Source organism: Fusarium verticillioides, chromosome 6 (genome assembly GCF_000149555.1).
Source record: "Fusarium verticillioides 7600 chromosome 6, whole genome shotgun sequence".
In the NCBI taxonomy this organism is placed as follows: domain Eukaryota; kingdom Fungi; phylum Ascomycota; class Sordariomycetes; order Hypocreales; family Nectriaceae; genus Fusarium; species Fusarium verticillioides.
Window position 1 is genome coordinate 235491 of NC_031680.1, and position 17349 is coordinate 252839.

At 47.8% G+C, this 17349-nt stretch overlaps 10 protein-coding genes and 1 non-coding gene across 11 annotated transcripts; 6 read left to right on the top strand and 5 right to left on the bottom strand.

Moving 5' to 3' along the window:
• Positions 1-276: 276 nt before the first annotated feature.
• FVEG_13239 (hypothetical protein) lies at positions 277-1167 on the top strand (the record flags this gene model as incomplete). Its single annotated transcript, XM_018902614.1, has 2 exons — positions 277-589; positions 698-1167. The coding sequence occupies 2 exons, from the start codon at positions 277-279 to the stop codon at positions 1165-1167; spliced, it is 783 nt and encodes a 260-aa protein (XP_018761391.1).
• Positions 1168-2163: 996 nt separating this feature from the next.
• On the top strand, positions 2164-3554 carry FVEG_13238 (hypothetical protein). Its single transcript, XM_018902613.1, has 5 exons — positions 2164-2387; positions 2510-2876; positions 2923-3040; positions 3090-3154; positions 3212-3554. The coding sequence occupies exons 1-5, from the start codon at positions 2247-2249 to the stop codon at positions 3535-3537; spliced, it is 1017 nt and encodes a 338-aa protein (XP_018761390.1). The 5' UTR covers positions 2164-2246; the 3' UTR covers positions 3538-3554.
• Positions 3555-4575: 1021 nt separating this feature from the next.
• FVEG_13237 (hypothetical protein) lies at positions 4576-6120 on the top strand (the record flags this gene model as incomplete). The annotated part of the gene is made up of 5 exons (XM_018902612.1): positions 4576-4648; positions 4704-4772; positions 4822-5815; positions 5864-5985; positions 6034-6120. Exons 1-5 carry the CDS (start codon positions 4607-4609, stop codon positions 6118-6120), a joined length of 1314 nt encoding a protein of 437 aa, XP_018761389.1. The 5' UTR covers positions 4576-4606.
• A 332-nt stretch (positions 6121-6452) lies between these two features.
• On the bottom strand, positions 6453-7775 carry FVEG_13236 (hypothetical protein; the record flags this gene model as incomplete). The annotated part of the gene is made up of 6 exons (XM_018902611.1): positions 7541-7775; positions 7471-7487; positions 7292-7408; positions 6846-7224; positions 6600-6767; positions 6453-6499 (listed from the first exon to the last, which is right to left on the bottom strand). The coding sequence occupies exons 1-6, from the start codon at positions 7701-7703 to the stop codon at positions 6453-6455; spliced, it is 891 nt and encodes a 296-aa protein (XP_018761388.1). The 5' UTR covers positions 7704-7775.
• An 894-nt stretch (positions 7776-8669) lies between these two features.
• FVEG_17472 lies at positions 8670-8753 on the bottom strand. Its single transcript has one exon. It is a non-coding gene; the product is annotated as a tRNA-Asn (tRNA).
• A 474-nt stretch (positions 8754-9227) lies between these two features.
• Positions 9228-9965, top strand: FVEG_13235 (hypothetical protein; the record flags this gene model as incomplete). Its single annotated transcript, XM_018902610.1, has 2 exons — positions 9228-9323; positions 9372-9965. 2 exons carry the CDS (start codon positions 9228-9230, stop codon positions 9963-9965), a joined length of 690 nt encoding a protein of 229 aa, XP_018761387.1.
• Positions 9966-10137: 172 nt separating this feature from the next.
• Positions 10138-10635, bottom strand: FVEG_17471 (hypothetical protein; the record flags this gene model as incomplete). The annotated part of the gene is made up of 1 exon (XM_018906725.1): positions 10138-10635. One exon carries the CDS (start codon positions 10633-10635, stop codon positions 10261-10263), a length of 375 nt encoding a protein of 124 aa, XP_018761386.1. The 3' UTR covers positions 10138-10260.
• Positions 10636-10954: 319 nt separating this feature from the next.
• FVEG_17470 (hypothetical protein) lies at positions 10955-12464 on the bottom strand (the record flags this gene model as incomplete). The annotated part of the gene is made up of 3 exons (XM_018906724.1): positions 10955-11606; positions 11651-12062; positions 12116-12464. 3 exons carry the CDS (start codon positions 12462-12464, stop codon positions 10955-10957), a joined length of 1413 nt encoding a protein of 470 aa, XP_018761385.1.
• A 418-nt stretch (positions 12465-12882) lies between these two features.
• On the top strand, positions 12883-13923 carry FVEG_13233 (hypothetical protein; the record flags this gene model as incomplete). The annotated part of the gene is made up of 1 exon (XM_018902609.1): positions 12883-13923. One exon carries the CDS (start codon positions 12883-12885, stop codon positions 13921-13923), a length of 1041 nt encoding a protein of 346 aa, XP_018761384.1.
• A 29-nt stretch (positions 13924-13952) lies between these two features.
• Positions 13953-15121, bottom strand: FVEG_17469 (hypothetical protein). Its single transcript, XM_018906723.1, has 2 exons — positions 14905-15121; positions 13953-14854 (listed from the first exon to the last, which is right to left on the bottom strand). The coding sequence occupies exons 1-2, from the start codon at positions 15071-15073 to the stop codon at positions 14028-14030; spliced, it is 996 nt and encodes a 331-aa protein (XP_018761383.1). The 5' UTR covers positions 15074-15121; the 3' UTR covers positions 13953-14027.
• A 292-nt stretch (positions 15122-15413) lies between these two features.
• Positions 15414-16421, top strand: FVEG_13232 (hypothetical protein; the record flags this gene model as incomplete). The annotated part of the gene is made up of 1 exon (XM_018902608.1): positions 15414-16421. The coding sequence occupies one exon, from the start codon at positions 15414-15416 to the stop codon at positions 16419-16421; it is 1008 nt and encodes a 335-aa protein (XP_018761382.1).
• Positions 16422-17349: the final 928 nt, after the last annotated feature.

The window sequence follows — 17349 nt, forward strand, 5'->3', positions numbered from 1 at the left end:
GTCTCGGTCCTCATCTTCCGTCGACTTACTTCTTTCGAGCACTCGATTGCCAGCCAGATTTGGCGCGTACGGTAAAGCATTTATGCTTGCCATTATCGACACCTAAGAGCTCATCGATAATAAAGGACTCCGCTATTTTTACGCGATTTGCTTATAGGCTATCTCTCGATCCCAAATGGCCTGAAACGACGAACTCATGGGTCGTAGATGACGAAAAGTCTCTCGCCTTGGCGTTGATCTCTGGCATGGAACGCCTTGAGATACAAATTACAGAAGATGAAGTCTTCGGGTATGGGAAGGCAGTTTGAACTACTGTATTCCCTGCTAGAGGATGGAAAGCATCAAGTAATCTTCCAGAATCTTCGGCATCTTGAAATCGACAGGTCCGAATGCATCGACTTCAGCATGTGTGATCCAGAGCCAATCTTTCTTCTGCGTCGTGCACCCCGTCTTCAGACAGTGATCTTCCGAAGTCTTGTCGTGTTGGCCGAGACGCAGTACAACGACGCAGCCATACAAGACTTCTGTGCTGCCGTGGCGAATCTCACGGAGCTCCAGATCGAGGGTCTAGGGTCGTTCTTTCCAGGGAGTTGGTAAACTCGTGCACTCGAGAAAATTCTCGGGGCGGCTCAGAATCTCAAGAAGTTCAAGTTTGTCGATGTTTGCGGTGATATCTGGCCTGAAGACGTCCCCCTAGTCCCAGCTACAGAGTTACTCGAGTTCCTCAGCCCACGAACAAAGAAGATATTGCAGCACCTCAGGCTGGATTTGGACAGGGTACTTGGTAGACCTACCTCTGAGCAGAGGCCCATCACTCCCCAGCAGATCAAGCAGTTTACCAGTCTACGTACTCTCGAGCTCGATCCCTCGTGCTACTGCACCCGTCGTATCAGAGACGGCGTTGACATTCAGGAATTTATGCCTTTTGATATGACCTCTCAACCACAAGGCTCAACTCCAACTATCGCATCTGTCTTTGAGCTCGAAACACACCTAGTGGAGTTCCTGCCGCAGACAGTTGAGACCCTGACCATCGTGTGTGAGGCGCGTGATGTGAGCCATCGGTACATCTTTACCACCTTCTTTGACAGAATGGCGTTATATGGGCTTGCGTATGATACTACCTTGCTAGCCAACGAGTTGTTTCTGGCGAGTTTCCGAACTTGAAGAGAGTTCAGGTTGATGCTCCTATCCGGTGTGTAATGCACATGATTAATAGCTCGGATGATGTTTTTGAGCATCAGCAGCGGGTGAAATTGTCGGATATGGAGGCGCGCGGGGAGGCTTTTCGAGAGACATTTGTGGGGTCTGGTGTTGAGACGCGGTTTGAGACTTGGCTTGTCGAGAATAAGGAATGGTGATGGGCTGTTTCATATGACCTCGGGGCAGTAAGACTGGGATGGCCTGGTGAACTAGCCACAGTAGTCTGTACAGAGTTATAGCAAGGTGCTATGGAGATGTTGAATCGCTTAGATCACATTGTAGCTGTAGAGTGGCGACACCGCCATGGGGAACGAAGGGAGAAGTGGACTAGCTACCGGCTTCTATTGCTGTTTAGTAAATCTCGACAGGAACCGGGTAATAAACCGCGACGATAAGCTTGTGGAGTCGATCGCAGATGTTCTGGAGTGAGGAGACCACCAACCAATGAGGCATCCTGGTGCAATTGACATTCGGAGAGTTGCTGATAGGCAGGCTTGATTTTGAGTTTATGGTCAAAGTTAGCTCAGTGACAGTGGCTTCAATGCACTGTGAATGACTCGTACCAGTCCTACGGAGTAGCCAGTGAGACATTGTCGCCCGTGAGACAGCTTATTCACGAACACCTTACCGTTCTGACTCGACGCGCAAACACATTATGCTCCTTCAGCTGAGAATGTACATCTTTGAGGGAAAATATTGTTCAGGGAGACCCAGGAAGGACCTGATGTAACTTAGACTGGCATTTAAACACGGTCAGCGGTCAGACCAGTGATGATTCGTGACGAACTGCACTACCGAGCGCCATAAGCCACTAGCCCACGGGGTAATGTCACGCCCAACAGAAGTGCCGCTGATCATTAAATCCGTTGGTCCGCCTGTTTCCGGGGAGGCGCACGCAAAAAGCAAAAGGGGCTCGGACCTCTCATACTGTACACATTCCCCTTCAATTCCTCGCCCTCCCTTTTTCTTGCATCAGTCATCTTCATTTTTTTATTTTCATCTCCCATGTCTTGAAGAAAATACCCTGGGAGTCCCGCTCTCCGATGGGTCTCGGCGCAACGATAATCGCGGTTTGTGTGTCGCTGACTGTTTTGGCGGGTTTGTTTTTGGGTCTGAGATTGTATTGCAAGGTTATTCGACGGAGGGGGTTTTGGTGGGATGACCATATCTTGATTGCGGCGTGGGTGAGTGCCAGCTAATTTCTGTTGACTTTACATGCAAAATCTGCGAGATCCGACATAGCGACGCGATTAGAACAGCTATCGCATTCATATTCGTGGATTTGCTAACACCACGCGTTGACAAGGTCTGCCTGGCTATCGGTACCGGTCTCGTCATCTACAACGTCACTCTCGGTTTCGGCAAGGACCAGTCAGACGTCGATCCAGCCGTTGTACCGACAATCGCCCTTACTGGGACCATATTTGGTATTTTCGGAGTTTTATCTGCATCATGGAGTAAAACGTCATTCGCCCTAACACTGATACGATTGGTTGATGGCTGGATGAGCTGGTTTCTCTGGTTTCTCATCATCTCGACAAACATCATCATGGATCTGGTTATTATATTCTCTTTTGTAAAGTGTACGCCTGCAAAGAAGGTCTGGCATTCGAATTTGGCTGGAACGTGTTGGAATCCTATGGTTGCGACGTACTATAATATCTTTGCTGGGGGTAAGTTCTTGACTTGCTTCGAATTGCGTTTATTGACTTTTGGCAGCTTTCTCAGGCTTTGTTGACCTCGTTCTCTGCGTAATTGCCTGGGCGATTATTTGGAAACTCTCGATGCGGACACGAGAGAAAATCGGCGTTGGAATTGCTTTGACCTTTGGCATCTTGTTAGTTTCTCTAATACCACCATATGGCTATCTGCTGATAATTCCTTAGTGCCGCCGCAGCCGCTGCCGCAAAATGCTACAAGATGCTTGGCCTGAGCAGCAAGAATCGAACTTGTAAGTCACGGGATTGGCCGTGGTTTTCTCGTTGACAAGCGCTGATAAATCTCGCAGTGGACCGAGTTGGCATCATCATATGGAGTACTACCGAGTGTGCCATCACAATTATGGCAGCCTCCATTCCCGTCATGCGCATTCTCATACTACGTGTTTACCGCCGGACTCCCGATCAAGTATCAAATCGACCTCTGCGCACTCTTCGCATTATCAGCACGAGGGACAAGAGAGCTTCGACAAACTATACGATGCCAAGCTATAATACAGAAGAAGGTCTGCATATGGTAACAGAAGAAGGCTTTAGAGACCTTAATCTGCCATCGCGGACAGTATCAGCAAGACGGAATGATATAGGTCTGTATGAGATGCACAGAAACGGTTAATATGACTTAATATAGATATAATTATAGAGGTGGAATGACATCTTGAAGTACATATGGAAAGACTTCAATTGATTAGATGGCCTGGTCTATTGAGCATCTAACTCGGCATAGCTCTGCTGCAACAATATCCTCGACATACAATAACGGCTTGCGTATCTTCGCAGTCGTCGACGTGCTATTCTCGATTGACTCCATCCATCCGATTCAGAATGGCGCCAGAGGGTACTCGACATGCAAGATGATCTCACCGGCTACTGATGGCGAAGCTTAGAGCAAATATATCTGCTTGTATATGACAGATGGGGAAGTTGCTGTAGAAGAAAGCCTGATGCCGGACCTCTCGCAAGTCAACCTCAAAGTGTTTTTCGATGGGTCTCAGTAAGGCTACATCACTGCGAATCTCATTCCCTTTCCCTGGCAGATTACTATCGAAGTCGAGGAACTGAAGAACAATGTGGCGGGGAGATCATCACGGAAGATGAGGCCATTGCAAAGGGATAGGAATGGGACATAGACATAGATATCCAGTATATCAGGAAGCTCTACCGGGGCTTCGGATGGCCTGTAGGGGAAATGTGGCCTTCGATACAGTAGACCGCTTGATGGGCGAAGTTGCAGAACATCGGGATGAATGTGAGCCCATTGAAGAGGATTAGGATGATGACGATCACTGGGTTTGATATGCCTTTGTCGATTGGAGTTTCTATAGGCCGACCTAGCGCCCATCTCCCTGTGTATCATCTTGTCAATGCCAAAGTCTTCGTTCTTACTCCGTCGCATATCCATCTATATCTGAAAGTGATCTTCCAGGGCTACTTTTAAGGTTGCGGGGTATTCAGTTAGGGACCGGTTGGTATAGCCGACGGTCCATGTTATCCACGATTTACCCCGCTGCTGGAGGGCCGCAAGCCATAAGACTTCCATCCGTCCGCGTCATTCAAGAGTAATAGCTCCTTAAACCTCGGAGAGCATAAACTTGAGCAAAGTTATTTATCGTCGCAACGTTGGTGTCGCTCGCGCTATCGACTTATTGATACCCAACCCAGCCATCTTCCCGTTCTTCATCATAATGGCAACACGACATATCACACGAAAGCTTTGGCAGCCCAAAGTGAGAATCCACGTCGGTGATGCAAGGTACTCTGTAGTTCGCTGACCTTGCTCAGTTCCCTATAAAACATCAGCGCCGAGGTCTTGCTCTACAAGAGCATCAATCTAAACAGCTTCTGAGAGAGGTAAGTTTGTAACTGGAAAGGAATGCGACAACAAAGCTGATCTACCAAGTTCGGCATACCAGTGCAGAATGGAAAAGTAGCAACCAACCCTGCCGAGGTGCCGGGTATCATGCGCGAGTATGGTAAAGTCATCCTGCTTCTTGTCAACCAATCTATTATGCTGACCGCTAGTCTTGCAGGCGGAAAATGCGTCATCAAATCTCAAATTCTCAAGGGCGGCAGAGGCAAAGGAACATTCGACAATGGATTCCAAGGCGGCGTCAAAATCGCAAAGCACCCAGAAGAAGGCGAGCATATATCCTCTCAGATGCTGGGCCATCGCCTCAGAACCAAGCAGACTTCAGGAGATGGCATTCTCGTCGAAAAGGTGTTGGTAGCAGAGTTTGAAGAATGCGATGAGGAGTGGTATCTCGCCATAGCCCTCGATCGCGAAAAGTACTCCCCTGTTGTGCTCATCTCAAGAAGTGGCGGGGTTGACATTGAAGACACGGCTAAGGGTGAGGGCGGTAGTTTGAGAAGCTTTCACTTTGACTATGACCAAGGCATCACTCCAGATGTTTTGAAACGGTTGCGTAAAGGTGTCGGTGCGAGTTCTGCTGAGGCAGAAAAGCTCGGAGCTATTCTGACCCGTCTTTGGGATCTCTTTGTCAGCAGGGACGCCACGCTCCTGGAGATCAACCCTCTAGCTCGCACTGGTGTAGCTGACTTCAAGTGCCTCGACGCCAAATTTCTGATCGACGATGCTTCGCAGCGCCGGCAGCCCGAGCTATTCGCCGAGCGAGATATTCAAGCTGAAATTCCCGAAGAGATCGAGGCACAAAAGTATGGGCTGGTATATATCAAGATGGAAGGGAATATCGGCAATGTAGTCAACGGTGCAGGTCTTGCCATGGCTACTAATGATGCTATTGCTCATCACGGCGGTGCAAGCGCGAACTTTCTTGATGCAGGCGGTCAGGCTACTCAGAGCACTATGCAAAAGGCATTTGAGATTATTCTACGGGATGACCGGGTCAAGGTGATCCTTGTGAATATTTATGGAGGTAAGTGAGATATACCATGCTAAATTTGTGTAAGCTGATGTGTTTTAGGCATTATCAAGTGCGATATGATCGCTGAGTCTATCATCGGTGCTACCAAAGAGCTGGGCCGATTGCCTGTGCCGCTTGTTGTTCGGTTGCAGGGGACTAATTCAGCTGAAGGCTTGAAAATTGTATGTTTCGATTATCTGCTTGCGGGTTCTATGCTAACATGCGAATAGCTGGAGGATGCAGATCTCGGATTCCATGTTGAGTCTCAGTTTGGAGAGGCAGCAAAGAAGGCCGTCGAACTTTCCAAAGCCTCGTAACATGGCTCTGTTTTATATACCTAAATTGTATTTTGTTATGCCGTGGGATCATTTAACTAAGTTTCTTAAAAATGAAGTTCTGTTCTCAGTAAACATTTCATTAATGAAATTGCTTAATGCCCATACTCAATCTGACAACATTTCCCCTCTAGCAGCTGAACAATAATACGTGAAATCATAACCAACATAAGCCGATCGTCCAGCCTCTCATAATTCGCAAACGATGCATCATCTTGGAGTTTCCTCCCGAATTTCGAAACCCAGTCCTGGCAAGCCGGCAGGTAATGGGTACCGGTTCCTACTGAGTGAAGGGTATGACGACATGAGCTCTTTCATAACATGTCCCATGACCCCAGGGTGCGGTACCACAATCGCTCCACTATCCGCCAAAGCCTTTGCCTTGGCTTCAGCAGATATATCACCCGATTGCAGAAGTGCACCAGCGTGGCCCATGGTTCGGCCCTCAGGAGCCGTCTTACCAGCCACCATGGCTATGATTGGCTTCGGAACCTTTGTCGTTCTCCTGTATTCCTTGATGGCTTCAGCAGCTCTGAGTTCTGCTTCCCCACCAATCTCGCCGATGACAATAATACCCTCTGTTTCTGGATGATCGAAGAACAGCTTAAGGGCATCCACGAGTGTAGTTCCTATAGCCTGAATGTCAGCAGAATCCTCTAGCCAGAAATCCACGTTCATAGAATCAAGATCAAGATCTTGAGACATACCCGGCAACATATCACCTCCCATACCAACAACAAGGCTTTGGCCCAATCCAGCATTCGATGTTGAGCCCACAGCTTCATAACTTAGCGTTCCGCTCTTGGAGACTATACCGATAGTACCCCTCTTGTACTGCTTATGCGGCATGATGCCAAGACGGCACTGCTCAGGAGCAATAATACCTGGGCAGTTCGGACCGACAAGGCGAGTCTTGGATTGGGTTTTAAGCACACCATGGACACGCATCATATCGTGTACAGGGATGTGCTCAGCTACGGTCACAACAAGAGGTACTTCTGCCTCTATTGCTTCGATGATAGCTGCAGCGGCGAATTGTGCTGGTACGAAGACTGATGTCGCATGGGGCTTTACCTGTTCCACGGCCTATAAAAAGGATTATTGGGTCTTGTTCAGATGTCTAGGTTTAAAGAGTGCAGCGTCGAAGACTTACCTCTCTGACTGTATTAAATACAGGAAGACCTAAATGCTCCTGGCCGCCTTTGCCTGGGGATACACCGCCAACGACATTGGTGCCATATGCAATGGTATCCTTGGCATTGAGAGTTGCCTTTCATATTATCTCAGTCGGTTACCTTCAAGACTTGGTGGAACAAGGTATAGAATACATACGGCTTTACCAGTAAATCCTGGAAGCCGGCGGTTAGTCTTTCATTGTATGTCACATCAATAGAGTGCATACCTTGGTAGATAACCCTAGTATCCTTGTCGATGTTCAAGTTGGCAATGGTGGCATCATAGTTCTGGTGCCTTGGTACGGAAGTTGATAGGTATTTGGTGCCCCGACAGGACCAGAGACACCGAGATAGTCTCCAAGCGCTGGTCAATGTTGGGCGAGTCGCCATTGTTTAGGTTGACTGGTGGAAGGTCTAACTGAAGTGAAACCTAGATCACTGGTACTCTATGCTAACTAATGTATAGTATGGTATGTTGCAGGACTGAGTGAGAGACTAAGCGCATTGTCCATGGTGATGATGATTTCACTGCCAGCTTGGGTCATGTGATTTCGGGTAAGCGGTTGTATGCTCTTGACCACTTGCGAATCGGCTCTCGGCTTCTTACCCCGCAATCAGTCTCGAACCAGCCCCGGACTAATGGTAATCTAGAAGAGGTTATCTGATCCCCTTACCAATATTCTAGGATAGGTACAAGCGGGCCGCTTCACTGACATAGGGAGGGGTCAAGATGGAACATCATGCTAGTCATGAACTCGACCTGGAAGCCTATACGCAGCGATCGCAAATCCAAGAATGATAGAGAGATGAAAGCAGATGAACCAAGAAATAGAATTCACATTAAGACAAACATAGTATTTCTATAGATCGAGTTGGATGTCCAGAGGACCGTGTTTACGTGAATCGACTTGTTGTCCATGGGAGGTCTCTTGAGGCAATTCCAACTGATCTGAATGACCAACACAATATGGGACAAAAGGCTATCAGAAAGCCTACTCCTGTCAATCGAGTGAGTCCTGTTTTCCAACTGGTCACTAAAGTAAAAGAGCTCTGATTTGCGCTTATCTCCGACTACGTCCTGAAAGTCACAGAGTGAGACCGAGATGATTCAACCACTTAAGAGATGGAGAATTCACCCTGAGTGCATCTAAAGGTGTGGCCGCGACTGCGAAGCCTGGCTTCTAGATAGCTCATCGACAAGTCTGTCCAAGACCTCCTACTCAAGAACAACGGTCCAAGGCATCTGAAGCACGATGTACTACTTGAGACGGAAGCTCCTCAATGTCAAGACTAACAGATTCAAAGGGTAAAAGAACCAAGTAGCTCAAAAAGCAAAAAATAAAACAAGAACTCATTCTCCCCCGGGAAGGCTCGAACTTCCGATCTCCCGATTGTCTATTAATAACAGTCGGACGCTTTAGCCAACTAAGCCACAGGGGAAATGTTTTAACTGGATGCTGGAAATCTTAGCGTGCCTTATATTCGCTAGCGCCACTTGCGCTTACTCTAAGCATTGTTCATATCCTGCTTAAGAACTACTGTACAAGGAATAGCTCATGTTCAATTGCTCATTATAGATAGCAGATACAAAAGACTTGGAGTTTGTTCTTCTGTCTTCTGGTAGTGGTCAAATCACTGCGCTTACAAAAACATAGTGCTCGCACCTAGATGGTCATCTCCATTGAAAAATCAGAACAGCAGTTAACTGAATGAGTTCAACAAAAACACAGGCTGTAGATATGAACAAAACTCTTAAATGATATAAACTACTTCAATTATACTATATGTATAAATACCTCGTTCTACCCATTGTGACTTATTCTTTCCTACTTTACATCGCATCTTATCAAGAGGACTCTACTTTTTCTTAAACTACAGTCTACTTCTATTTCACACACAACTTCATCGCCCTCAATGTCTTGCTTCATTGTTTCCGGAACTGCTGCTGACACAGCTTCTGATGCTGACTGCAGTAGCCCTGCTCCCTCTTTTCAGGATGAATCATCTCCTGTATGGTCAACCTGCAAGTGTCGCGACGCGAAGCCCTACAAACCCTAGCGCACACTCAACATCCCCGAAAATCGGTATGATGAGGTCCCCGACACCGAGGAATCTCTCGTTGAACGTCCCTCACTCGCAGTTAAAGCCCTTCGTGCAAGACAATTCTTGAGGAGAATTCAAGCTGCTCACGGTGCTGATAAAGGCTTCTCCTTGGGCGACTGGGAGGAGGCCAAGCTCCGGCACAGTCTTCTGCGCATGATGACCAACCTGTATGAAGACCGCGAAGGAGAGAAAGAGTATCCTACTGAGTGGGAAGACGAGACCATCTTCAGATCTTTCTACGAGAAAACTGTCTCAGCCTGGGTGGAAGATCTTCCGGACGACGAAAAGGCCTGCACTGAAAGACTAGCTGACATCTTAGATGAAGAATTCACCATCGATGTTGATTATGAAGTGGGTTGGGAGAAGCATGAGAGTCGATTGGATCAGTGCCTTCATAGTGTTGAGCCTATCCCTGAGGAAGACCAAGGACTCGAACAATTGAAGCTAGAGGAATGGGCGTGTTACAAGTGCTCACGACGCCATGCTGACAAGGTGTTATTCTTCCTGGGCTATAAAGACTATGGTCCCATGGCACAGTATTTTGAGTGAGCAGGGTAAGAAGGGGGAGTCAGTAGTGATGAATCTATGGAATAAGATCCATGAGAAACAACTGCATGGTCTGGATACTTTAAGTCATAGAAGCTAGATTGATCGTGTTAAATGCACGTGCAAGAAGCCCGTAGTGTATCACATTGAGTGAAGCAAAATAACAAGAGCTTTTCAGGAGTATAAATGTTATCCTTTACGATATAAATATGCTGCAAGCCGTTTCATAGCCAGTAGCCGTAGATCTATCATCCAATCTGACTACGTTTGACGAGACTAATCGCAGACAAAGTCCACTTCACCAGTTCAACCCAATCAACAACCCAACACAAAGCGGCGCAAACGACCAATGCTGCCACTCCCCATGTCCAACAACATTCCTCGCCACAAGCCCATCAGTAACACACATAGCCAGCGCCCCAAGGTACCCAAAACTCATAAGCTTCTTATCCCCGGTGAGGCTGATATTAAAGAACAAAAAGCTGACGACGAGATTTCGACATCCGTAGATACGTGCGAGGCCGCGGACAAGCTTTTGAGCTTGGGGGTCTGTCGGGATAGGGTATTGGAAGGATTGGAGGGTTGCTTCCGGGCGGGTGAGGAGATTGATCCCGAAGAGAGCGGGGACGAGAGATATGACGTGCGTTGCGCGGTTGAGATAGATGAAGGACATGATGAGAGGAGATGCTTTGTTAATGAAGAGAAGTTGAGGATTTTGTGATGTTTTAAATGGAGTTTTGAGGAGATAAAAATTACTGGAAGGGGAATGGCGGAGATGAGACAGTAACTCCGTCAGCTTTTGTGTCAGCACTAATAAACATCAGTGATCCTATTATTCGTCTCACGTAAGCAGACGAGGAACTGTGAAGCTTCATTCTAAAACATCATACCTCTCATTGTAATTGGAGGGTGAATCGTTTGATCTTAGAGTTGTGTTATATTCATGCCAATTCGGATAGAATTGCATCGCAGTTCATTACGTGACAGTATTGTTAAATAGCCCCAAAGACTTTCATGAATCCTTGTTTTGCCAGCGGATCGTGTATATCACCAATCCACAGCACGTTGTTTAATAACTCCCTACATCGCATCCAGCTCCTCACACTCAGAGCCTCGGATGTCTCACGAATAGCCTGACTATGCCACTCTCGGTCAAAGTCCTCAAAGATACAAACCCCAGCCAGGAGCAACGCCCATAGCAAGAAAGCCGAATGCTCCCGATCAACGGGTACAAACTTTCGAAGTGCAATATCCAGATTACTCGACAAGTAAGACATTCTCCTCCCAACCCCAGGAAGACTAAAGAGAATGCTCTTGATATACACAAGCATACAAAGCCTCATAAGCTCAGACGTCGATTGCGCATCGTAAGAAAGCTGCAGTAACCTGTTCGGAAGAGCCGTGCTTATAAAAAGGAATAGCTCTGGTGGGATAAGCGCGCCTTCATTGGATAATCTGCTGTAGTATTGCAAGTCGGTCCAGATGGAAAGTAAACGCCGATCTGGTGTCAAGTTTCGAGGATTCAGAAATGTAGATTCTGGAGGAGTATGGATCGCAGATATTGGCATCAGTGAATCCCAAGGTTCGATGTCGGGAAGAAGGCGGGGTTTTCGCCCTTCTGTCATTGATAGACAAATCTCTATCCTGTACAAATTAGTTGTATGATGCGGTGATTGAGAACTAAGTACCTTTGACACTTCATCTCTGCTAGCGGTGCAGTTCCAAAAGGGGATATCCCACCACGAAGTTCAAAAATACGACATAGCCCATCCATATGCTTCCTCGCAGTATCCACATCTCCAAAGCTAGACGCCGCTGAAGCAAGATTAACAATCGCTCCCACCGTCGCCATAGCCGTTGCGGTGCTTTTGTCTTGAAGACTCTGTTGTATACAGCGTAGTGTCTCGCCAAGATGATATCTCGTAAGTACACTGAACTCTGCGCCTTGGCAGATTTCTTGAAATGCTGATGCTGTGAAGAGTATAGAGTGGAGAGATACTTCATGCGTGTGCATGTCACTCAGGCTGAAGATGTGAGACTCGCATTCGTGAGCGACTTTCATGTCGATGGCGTATCGACAGGGTTTTGATGTTGTGAAAGCTGATACCGTGTCGTTAGTTTCTGGTAGGATGACAGGGAGTGAGTGAGACTACCTTGATATATCAAGTCAAGCATATATGGTTTTAGATCGAGTTCTGATCGCTGTAGCAAAAGCTCTGGTGCTAGCTTCCGCGAAATACTCATTGTTAACTGGTTGTCATGGCCAGGGGCTTGGCCATAGCGTGGTTCTTCTGTTGAGTCGGTGCGTGGTACTGATATGGGGGTTACAATCTTATCAGTCTCGATCATATGCACTTGTATCTTGTCGGGTTTCATCCGCTCTTGAGCCCGAGCTAGTCTGTCCGCGCGTGTATTCCTCCCGCGCATCGCATGGCTTCGTATCCTTCTCATGGTACCCCTGTCAGGCTTTCCAGAAGACGTGGTAACCACAAAGATAGCCATGATCAATATGACTGAGTCACTGAGCGGAGTCTCTTTTATGGCAGTGAGCTTTAGTAATCAGATGCTCTGTTTCTGAAGTTATTCGGTCTCGATCGATGTAGAGAGTAAGCACTTCCAGGTATGAATTACCCCGGAGTTCTCCCGTACCATTTTCTCAAAAGAGTTTAGAGGGCAATTCTTGATCATGATTGGATCTGGTCAGAAGCAAATGTGGCTTAGCGTCAGATTGCCAGTCGGCAATTCAGTTCAGTCTGTTAGTGACAGGCATTAATAGTTTCACTGGCACACCAAGGCCGTACCTTTTTCCAATATGGGAGTAGACTACACTTTCAAGGTGGCTTTGACTTCTAATGGAAGCTGAAAAGTTGTATCAATATCCCTCGGCAATATGGCTAGGACTTGTATAAATAAGTCTCTGATGGATCCTCTGTTGTTTCTATGCTTGAGCTTCATTGACCACCACCTTCAGCCTAAGTCGTCCGTCGTTCACTTCCTCCTCATCACTCTGCTACTCAAACCCCTTGCCAATATTCTGATCAAAATGTTCTGGTCCAAAGAAAAAGACTTCAACCCCAGAGACATGCCCTCTCTTGAAGGAAAAGTCATCCTCGTCACAGGCGGCACCGCCGGTCTAGGCAAAGAATCTGTCCTCCAATTCGCCCACCACAATCCCCAACGCATCTACTTCTGCGGCCGAAATCTCCAGAAAGCACAGGCCACAGCGCAAGATATCCAGCACGCTGTCCCTTCCGCTTCAATCAGACTCCTCCACCTCGATCTTTCCTCATTCGCCTCTGTCAAAGAGGCAGCGCGGATCGTGCTCTCGGAGTGTGAAAGGCTTGATATCTTGATGCTCAATGCTGGCACCATGTTTGTCCCTCTTGATCGTACCGCAGATGGGTATGAGATCCAGTTTGGCACGAATCATATGGGTCATGCGTTACTTGCCAAACTACTCATCCCGCTGCTCGATAAAACAACACGTATACCCGGTTCGGACGTGAGAGTTGTGTCACTTGCATCTCATGGACACGTCTATCTGAACAAAGGTGGGATTAACTATGATACCCTCAAGACTGATGGCCAGTCGATTGGTCTTTATCAGTGCTACTACCAGAGCAAGCTTGCCAACATCCTCTGGGCGCGCCAACTGGCCAAGAAGTATCCGCGCTTTACGGTATCTGCTATCGATCCTGGGCTGGTGAACACGGAGTTGTTGGTGAAGGCGACGGGAATGGTTTGGTATTTGTATGCAGTGGTGAGGTGCATGCTGATCACGCCTGTTGCAAAGGGGGTTAAGAATCAGCTCTGGGCGTCGGTTGGGGAGGGTGTTCTTAGTGGAGAGTACTACGAGCCAGTTGGGAAGCATGGTTTGGCGACGGAGGAGGGGAGGGATGATGAGTTAGCAGAGGAGCTTTGGGACTGGACTGAGAAGGAGTTGACAACGGTTCTGGAGTAAATATCTCCTATGCACTGTTTTATTCATACCATTGATTTCTTTCTTATTCATTCCATAATCTGCAATCAACAATACACAGTCATACATGCTTGGAGAACCCTTTTCTAGACTTGACTAGTTAACAAGGGCTGTACATCCCTCGAGCTTATCATATCCCTAACAACCTGCCATCCAATACTCTGCTCATTCATCTTATCATACTCCCTCCCCATAAGCACACACCACTTCTTCAAAAACCACGGCGCAGCCTCCCAACTCTTCATATCCCAAGGTGGATAGGTATTCCTCCCACTATCCCTCTCACCCTTCAATCGCCATATCGTCAAACCACCTCTCTCATAAATATCCAGCTTGAGTTCCCAGTTATTAAACGCATGCGGCATTGCAGCTGATAGCATTATCGCTCTCTCGCGCAGAAATGGAATAGGAATAAGATCAAGGCTTGTGTGATGTGGTATGAGGATTTGAGCCATTGTTGGCCGGAGATGAATCGGGATACTGGTGTTGTTGAATGTTGAGAGTATGCTTGAGCCGGCTTGGACAAGGGCTGCGTGATTGAGTGTGGATGAGAGATTGGGTTGGTAGAAGGGAGATATGTGTTCTACACTACAGTTTGCGATGGCGGATGGGTCGAGACCTAAGGAGAGTGCGTTGGTGAGACATGAGGTGAAGATGGCTGCTGGTGAGAACTGAAGCATGTTCATGTAAAGGTCTGGAAATTTGGGCTCAAGCATTTTGACAGATGTGTCAACGGTTTCCGTAACGTCCTCATCGCATGTAGACATCTTGTCAACTGAGTTCTGCGGTTGAGAAGAGTCTATCGGTGAGGGATCCTCTCGTTTTAGAAGAGGCCTTAGGCGCTGTCCGTAGGTAGCTTGCGCTTCAGCCTTTTCCTGTTTCAGTCGTATCCTCTCTTGTTTCTGTCGCTCTCCTACAAGGCCTTGTTAACAATTTCAATGAGGCAAATGGGGCCTGACGTACTGTACGCTTTCTGCGCCTGGCGATTCTGCTCTCTCCGCGCCGTAGTCAGAATGCGACGCTTCGCTGGCGGGGCGTCATCATCCTTGCTCCTCGTCCGCTTTCGAGAGACTTCGGCATCCCTGTTACCCAGACCGTTTTTCATCGTATCTCGTAAGGCTTCAAGATGCATTCAATGGACGCTTCTCTCATTGGAGCATGTTAGATTCGATGCTTGGTTGTTGGCGGAGGTTGAGATCATGCTAAGTCCGAGATCCGTGGTGGCGAGTTGGCTTACGGTTTTTGAGCCAATCAGAAGCTGTTACACCAGTAAGCGACAGTGGCTTACGGTCTCTGACTCCATTCAGCAGACTCAACACCAACGCGATAATTAATAAAGGAGGAGATAGACAATTAAGTATTAACGCCGCAATGGATTTTACTATAAGTATCACAGTAGAACCCACGTCAAACCCATCTTAATCACTTCATCACTGCCCAACTCAACACCATCTTCATCATACACTCCTATCATGTCTACCAAGACCATCGCAGTCGTCGGTGCCACAGGCACCCAAGGTGGCTCAGTAGCTCGAGCATTCCTCTCCCTCCCCAACTGGCACGTCAAAGCCCTCACCCGCAGCCCAACATCCCCCAAAGCCCAAGCCCTCCAAAACCTCGGAGCCGAAATCATCGAAGCAGACATGAACGACCCAGAATCTCTCATCAAAGCCTTCAAAGGCGCCCACGCAATCTTTGTCAACACTGACTTCTGGGCTCCTTACACCACCGCTCTCAGCCAAGGCAAAGACCAAGCTACTGCTCAACAAATCGGTTATGATACCGAGGAGCGACATGTCAAGAATGCAGCTTATGCTGCTTCCAAGACGGCTACGCTTGAGAAGTATATTTACTCTGCTCTTGGGCCTATGAAGGATGTTTCGAAGGACAAGTACTCTCACTGTCATCATTGGGAGACCAAAGCTGCGGCTGTCAAGTACATTGAGAATGAGATGCCTGAGCTGGCGAAGAAGACGTCGTATGTCTACATGGCTGCTTACGCTACGAACCCCTTCTTGTATCCCAAGAAGGATGCTGAGAGTGGCGAGTATATCCTCGCTGTGCCAGCGACCAAGAACCTGAGGCTGCCTATCATCGACATCGAAGGTTCAGCTGGATCTTTTGTGAGAGCCCTTGCTGAGGATGAACCCGCTGGAACAAAGCTTCTCGCCTACGACAGTGACCTGAACATCATTGAGATCATGGAGACGTGGAGCAGAGTCACTGGCCAAAAGGCTGTCTTCCAGTCAATGACCGAGGAGGAGATGCATAAGAAGACTGGTCTGCCTTATGAGGTACTCGACGGACCAGCTTACTTGGACGAACATGGATACATGGAGGGCGTCGAAGGGGCTATCACGCCAGAGCAGTTGAGCAAACCTGTTAAGACTGATAGCTTCGAGGAGTATCTTCGCAAGCAGGATCCAGAGACTCTGCTGTCATTTACCTATGCAATGCCCAAGCCTCCGGCAGCGAAATGAACGCTTGATGAGAATCTTTGGGGGCGACAACATTGGGTGCATTCCGAAGGAACTCGGTCGTATCCATAGCGTCTACATCATAGGCTATAATGCGAGAGCTGAAAGACATCCCTCAAATTGACCAATCGACTACATTACGCCAAGTCTCCCATTGTAACCCTGCAAATGCTGAAAACAAGCTCCGCCACGCACCGCCACGGAAAACGTCTTCCAAGGCAGCAACTATACAACTGCCGATAACTAAATCATGCTTGAAATCGCCCGAATTGCCCTAATCTTGGCGTTGGCACTATTGGATGGTCCTTGCGGCTTATGCCAAGTCTCGAGGTGAGCGCATCGTGAGTTTTTGTAGCCCAAACCTGGTTAGTGAGATGAGGGATCTGCGCTGGCGTTTCATCTGCCGATTTTAGAGAGGAGTGTTTGGGGTTAGGGGAGCGTTAATAGAGCAAGTTGGTGAGGATAGGCCGAGTGTTTGTTATTGCTGTGCCGCGATGGTGAGATTAGGTTGTGCGAATATTATGATGGGCTGATCCAAGTTGCACTGACAAAGGATGGCAAGCATCAGCGGTCGTGTCTATCACTACAATCTGAAAACACACTGTATAGTATGAGAATCAATCGTTGTTGTAACTCTGGTTACCTAGATGTCTTCAAGATTGCATCTAGCCTATCTTCCGAGTACTAACCAATAATCGCAGCCCTCATAAAGAGTCTACATTGCGCAGCCAAGTCTCATAGCCCAATGCATAGAGTCAAGGCGCTGAAGTGAAGAGCACGAGTAATGGACCCCAAACTAAAGTCTCCTGCGTTCCTTATTCCTTTGTGGCGAAGCATCGTGAGCTTTTTCTCCACGTCCCGTCTCAATCGGGAGATAATACGGCTTCTCCCGCGGCCGCCGGAAACTCGGGACAGCTTATCCCCTGCCCTC